Source organism: Cibotium barometz, chromosome 44, assembly GCF_041138505.1.
Source record: "Cibotium barometz isolate CiBa-2024 chromosome 44, ASM4113850v1, whole genome shotgun sequence".
Lineage (NCBI taxonomy): Eukaryota > Viridiplantae > Streptophyta > Polypodiopsida > Cyatheales > Cibotiaceae > Cibotium > Cibotium barometz.
In genome coordinates this window covers 9,941,365-9,947,564 of record NC_141089.1, presented here as the reverse complement: position 1 = coordinate 9,947,564, position 6,200 = coordinate 9,941,365, and the positions used below count along the sequence as shown (strand labels likewise).

At 42.8% G+C, this 6,200-nt stretch overlaps 1 protein-coding gene across 1 annotated transcript; it reads left to right on the top strand.

Moving 5' to 3' along the window:
- The first annotated feature begins 510 nt into the window (after positions 1-510).
- Positions 511-1,423, top strand: LOC147612939 (uncharacterized). Its single transcript, XM_086782009.1, has one exon. It carries the CDS (start codon positions 650-652, stop codon positions 1,325-1,327), a length of 678 nt encoding a protein of 225 aa, XP_086638135.1. The 5' UTR covers positions 511-649; the 3' UTR covers positions 1,328-1,423.
- Positions 1,424-6,200: the final 4,777 nt, after the last annotated feature.

Below are 6,200 nucleotides of genomic sequence, written 5' to 3'. Positions count from 1 at the left end.
GTACAAAGGAGAGAGATTGAGCGTGTTTGTTCGTAAGCAAAGTGATAGCTCGTGCGGTAGTGCTCGCAAAACTCGGATTGTAGTGTAATTTTTTTGGCTGAAATTTGAAAATCTTGGTTGGAATCTTATATTTTAAGGGATGAAATTTGTATATGTTAGTTATAAATCCTGGCAATAGTATGATTTCTATTGATTTTTTAGTCTAGATCTCGGTTAAGCCTAAGAATCGCCTTTAATTTTAGGGATTAGGACTCGGAAAAACCAAATTTTTTTGGAGCATTTTAGAGGCGTCCACGTGTGGCGAGTTGAGGAGGACCGAAAAGATATTTCATCACAGTGCCACGCTGCCATAGCAAAGTGTAAAACGACCATTTGCTACGGCTGGGCCTGTTCCTCCTTGACGCGACACGTAGCAGGCCCTGCACTTTCCACCACAGCACCTGTTTGCGTTTCAAAACCTTAAATTGCTTGGACTTCACCCATCTCAGAATCATCAACCTACGTGTGTTGTGTCTTGCCGGACTAAAAGCTTCTTTCATCTAGCCCTTCTGGCCTCTCTCGCAGACTCCACTAACGTGCATTGCTTTCCGGTGCTAAACACAAAGACACATCAACGTACGTAGGTAGTAGTTTGGTGGTTCGGAAATCCATGGATGATCGGTTACTGTCAGACGTAAGTAGCTCTAGTGACGCCGGAACCGGAGAAGCACCGCCAAGCAGCGGGAAGTGGTGCGTGTCCGTGGAGGGGGCGGTGGCGGCACCGGCAGAGAGGGTTTGGGACGTCGCCAGCCAGTTCTGCAACGCTCACGTCTGGTTGACCAACCTTGAAACGTGCGAGAGGCTGGAGGGCCAGGATAAGACGGTGGGGTGCGTGCGCTACTGCGTGGGGAGCAGTTCGTTCCCGGACCTCGGGCGGCAGCCGTTGATGACCGAGCAGAAGAACTGGGCCAAGGAGAGGCTCATCGCCTTCGACGAGCCCAGTATGGAGCTCTCATACAGCGTCATCGACAGCAATCTTAAGCTGCACGGCTATGTCAACACCGTGGTAGTGCTGGCCAGCGCCGTCGACGGAGACAAGTCTGCTTGCAGAGTTCACTTGAGAGCAGAGCTTGACCCCATCCCCTCCAGCACGGAGCGTCATATCCAACAGCTATTGGGTGGAATGTTCCAGCGCAATATCAAGAGATTGCGAGAGTTAGTGACGGATCCGGCAACCAACAGTTGCAGTTCCCAACAAGAGACTTCTAAAAGATCCGCAGAGAGAGACGTCAACACGGAAGATCAACTTGCCCAGCGAGGAGATATTCTTGACCAGATTAGTGCTTGATTTGATCTTCCCTCCGAAATATCTTCTACCTAGGATCTTGATATAGTTTGTGTACACTGTAGAGTCTAAAGTTCACGCATCTCGCCAGAGACTGCAGATAGATTGGTCAGAACCCATTATTATTATTGTTAATGAACTCATCTCTTTTCATGATAACTTCTTTCACATTATAGTTGATATTGTGTTTGTGTGAAAGAGAGATTGAAGAACCTTTTTTGGAACATAATTATAATTATAATTATATTTATAAATTGTGAATACATATATAGGCAGTCTTCCTTTTACAGAAACCACTCATATCCCACCATATCATAGCTCACTATTAAGTAAACCACATATCTGATCCCACCTCTCCTCCTCCCAAACAAACGATGAATGCTCCCCAAAAATGTGATAGTCCAGCTACAAGCCAGCCACAAGTAGAGACTCAGTAGTGCATCCTTTAGAAGTCTGTTCCTCCATGAACTCCTTCTTGGTCCAGATCTTCACATCAACTCTCATACCAACAGGATTCTCTATCAAGGCCATAAAGGTATAAACCAGTTGCTTCTCCTTTAGATACCATCTTTGAGTCTTAGGTTAAAACTTGCTTCTCCTTTAGATACCATCTTTGAGTCTTAGGTTAAAACTTTGGCAAGCTTTCCTTCAAATCTTTCCCATCATTACCCTGTCACATGCCATTAAATGGTTAGGTTACCCTAGTATGTGCAATCATCTCATCAGTGTGAAAGTGGGTCATCCTATCCCAGACTATAGAGCCTACACTACCTCTACATATGTATTGTCATTCATCTTATTTACATAATATACAGACTAGCACTAATGCACACATCTATACATCAACTCTACAGCATCCACTACCTCTACATATGTATTGTCATTCATCTTATTTACATAATATACAGACTAGCACTAATGCACACATCTATACATCAACTCTACAGCATCCAACCCCTACCTTAATCCCTTTTGAAATACCAGCCAGTTTCTAGAGGTCCAAATCTCTCAAAGACAACTATATCTAACAAGGTTGAAAACTAGATTAATTGCCCCCTCTGATTCTATCAGTCTTCCCATCAACCAGTCCCCCCAAGACCCCTTTACCCCAATGCTAGAGAATACCCGTTTATCAATTCTACTCCACAATCCCCTAATAGCAAGGCATCCCCAAAAAGCATGGCTACCATCCTCAACTGTAGATCCACACCTAGGACACACCCCAAAAGTAAAGTTTCTATGTACCAATTTGTATCCAAGAGGAGGAGCCTACATACAAACTCTCCACAAAAAGGTATGTGCCTTCAAAGGTATATCCATACTCCACAACAATCTCCACCTCTTCTTCCAAGTATTTAAACTCCACCTCACTCTCCAGATTTTGTTACAATACATCACATTCATCTCACTCTTGCTCATCTCCTCATACAAAGACTTGGTGGGCACCCTCCCCAGCTTGGCCCCATTAATCCATGTCTAATCCTTCAACCAAAAAGCCTCATTAAAGGCAGTAGAAACCCATCCCTTTCCAATCTCCTCCAGAACTTGTCTTACCACCTGCAAGTCCCTCTGCGATAACCCAAACTCATCCCTTATATGCCCCAACTCTTTCCACCCAACCTGGGATCTATCCCAACTGTCTCAAATCCATGTCAGTCCCTTATTATTTAACCTTCTGGTTATTCTTAGCTAAAGGGGGGTAAATTTATGAGACCACCATAAACCTAAACTAAACATAGAATTTCATGTGGCCCTTGTACATCCATCCCACATCATCAATCCCATCACCTCCTTCCACTTAAGACAAAGAAAGTTACAAAAGGAGGAGCTCTGAATTCTCAATGGAGCATGAGAGAATAGCTTGGCTTTCCAATCCAATCCAATCTACCTCCCCTTGTATTGCACATTGGAATCCTCAAGCACCTCTCTTACCATTCTGGACCAAATTTCCTCGTACTATGAAATAAGCACTTTGGCAAGCTAGTTGCCACCCTGGCTTTGGCATGAGTGGGAAGGTGCAAAATTCCAAGTCCTCCCAAGTTAGCTAAATTTCTCCCAAGCCTACAAGGCTAGATATTTTCTATCATCCCTACTATTTTTTCCACTTTCACACTTTAAGCTTTCACGGATTAACCTTTTAAATAAACATCTTTACTACTCACCCCCATTGAGTCTCGAAACGGAATCCCCAAATGCCTAACAATCTGTCCATTCCGTATCACCTCACACCCACATCTTTCCATGTCAAAATCATCATCTTCAATCAGGCTAATAATTCTGGATTTATGAATGTTACATCTACATCCAATGACATTAGGAAACAATTAAAGTATCTTTAAAGCATGTCTTACATTGACATTATCTTTAAAGCATGTCTTACATTGGCATTATCAGCCTTCAAGAAAAGTAACGAGTCATATATAAAACACCTACTCTCCACTTCTCATTCTCAAATCTATCACCAATCCTTTCTCACATACATCTTCTAGAGCCACTATTAAAGGATGTGATGCAATGGCAAATAACAAGGGAGCAAGAGGACACCCCTGTCCTATAGATCTAATGATCTCAAACCCCCACACTAGTCTCCCATTCAATAGTAACTTAGAATGAGACCTTATAGTGAGTGTAGATGCTTGTCGCCATTCTGCTTCCAAATCCCAACTTCTCCATAATTCTGGCCACAAAGGACCAATGTATCCTATCATAAGGTTTCTCCAAATCTAATTGGAGGATTACACAATTCTGTTTGAATCTCTAAGCCACTTCTTTACCCATCAAGGTAGAAAATATGTTATCATAGATGGACCTCCCTTTAATAAACCCATATTGCCTCTTGGAGATCACCTGTTGAGAACAGGGCTAATCTTGAGGGCAATAACCTTGGCCAGCATCTTATATACCACAATGAGTAAATTGATAGGTCTCTAATGATTAAACCTGTGGCAATATTCTTGCTTGGAAATTAATTTCACAATCCCCTCCTTTAGGTCTTTATCCAGCTTTCCTATAGCAAATGCCTACTTACATGTGACCCATACCAACTCTTTTAGGGATGGCCAAAAAGCAATGAAAAACTCCACAGTCAAACCATCCCATCTAGGAGATTTCTCCTTCCCAAGTTTTTGCAGGACAGCCCAGCATTCTTCCACCTCCACCTCTCTCTCCAACCACCTAGCTCTATATGTCTCCACCCTCTTATTGATCATGTCAAGAAAACTCCCCTCTTCATGAAGCCTCCTTTTTGAGAGTTGTCTTCCTCCAAGCTTAAGGTAGCTCCTAGAAGCCCAACCCATTTCTGAGCTATTTATTTAATATCTCCAATCTCTTGACCCCTCTCATCCCTAATCTTCCCTATCACTTCCCTATCACTTCCTTGTCCCCTTTCTCCTTAGCTAATCTAAATAAATACTTGGCAAGCTTCCTCATATTATCGAAAGCTCTCCACCTATCCCCCCTTTCCCCTTCCCTAGACAACCTATCATCTTCTTTCCTCAATTGAGCCTGAAACCAAACATATTGGTTAACCTCAACTTCAGATAGACCTCCCCTTTCTGCCTCTTCCCTTGCAATTTCTCCATTAGCTCACTCAATTCCCTCCTTTCATGTCTCTTCTCTTCTACCCTCAATTTTCCTAGTCTCTTGGTAATTCCCTGCATCTCATTAGCAAACCCTCTCAAGGATCCATCCACACCACCCTTACCTCTCATTATTCTATTTACCTCTTCAGAGCAGTAAGGGTTACAAACAACTCATCCTTCAATAATAGGTTGTTCACTCTAAATTATCTTAAGTCATCTTCACCCCATTCAGCCACATGCCATCCCCACTTCAAAGGCATATGGTTATATAGTGCTGAGCAAGGGTCCAGTTTAGTGTAAAAGGTATGAGGTACCCAAGTGGCTTGATGGATGAAAAAACTCTATCAATCCTTGATGAAGACCCAAAATACTGCAGGCTATAGTAAGTATGCCCAGGCTCAGATCCCCATACCTCTAGCTCTCTTCCATCAACAAGTCCTATCTTACCTCTATGACTTTCCCACTTCCTCTTCTCCTGACCCATCAAAACAGTTATTCCACCACACATGTCCACCTATTTCTCCTGACCCATCAAAACAGTTATTCCACCACACATGTCCACCTATTTCTCTACCATATTAAAGTCCCATAAGGATGCAGGAGCATTAAATATACAACTTTGCAATCCACTCCCACATATCCCCTCTTACCCTCCTCTTACCTTATGATTATGAGCACCATACACATTGGCCACCCACATCCTTTCCCCTTCCACTTGAATTTCCACCACCAAAATTCTTCCATTAAGATGATTGGCTATGATACAAGGTTTCAATTCCTTCCTGACTATAGTCATAACCCCACTATAGCCTAATTTAGTTCCCCTATACATAACGATCTAGTCTTTGAACCTATCCTTTATAATGCACTTCAATCCAAAGAGATTATGTTCCTACATATCCATCACTGAGATCCCCCTTCCTTTCACTAATCCCTAGAATGTTGCATTCTTCCTTCTGTCTCTTAGTTCTTTCACATTCTAGGGACACCCCCTCACATCATTAGTTCTACTCATTCAAGAGTAGTAGCAAGTACCATATCCACCTCTATCTCTTCCTCCACTGTTAGACCTCCCTCCCAGTTCCTTTGACCCAATTGAATAGCTCTCCAAGCAGTTTCCACCTCCCAGTTGAATGTACCCATAGAGGAGGTTTCACTATCCTCTACACCTAAAGGACTAAAAGGATTAGAGTAGAGAGAAGCTCCATACCCCTCCTTAGATTTGCCACCATTGTTCAATAAACCCTTCCCATCAGGTTTATTATGATTTTTCCTTGCCTCCCCTTTTATTTGTC

What these genes read in the sequence shown, in the direction of transcription:
- LOC147612939 (XM_086782009.1), top strand. Translation starts at nt 650, where the DNA reads ATGGATGATCGGTTACTGTCAGACGTAAGTAGCTCTAGTGACGCCGGA.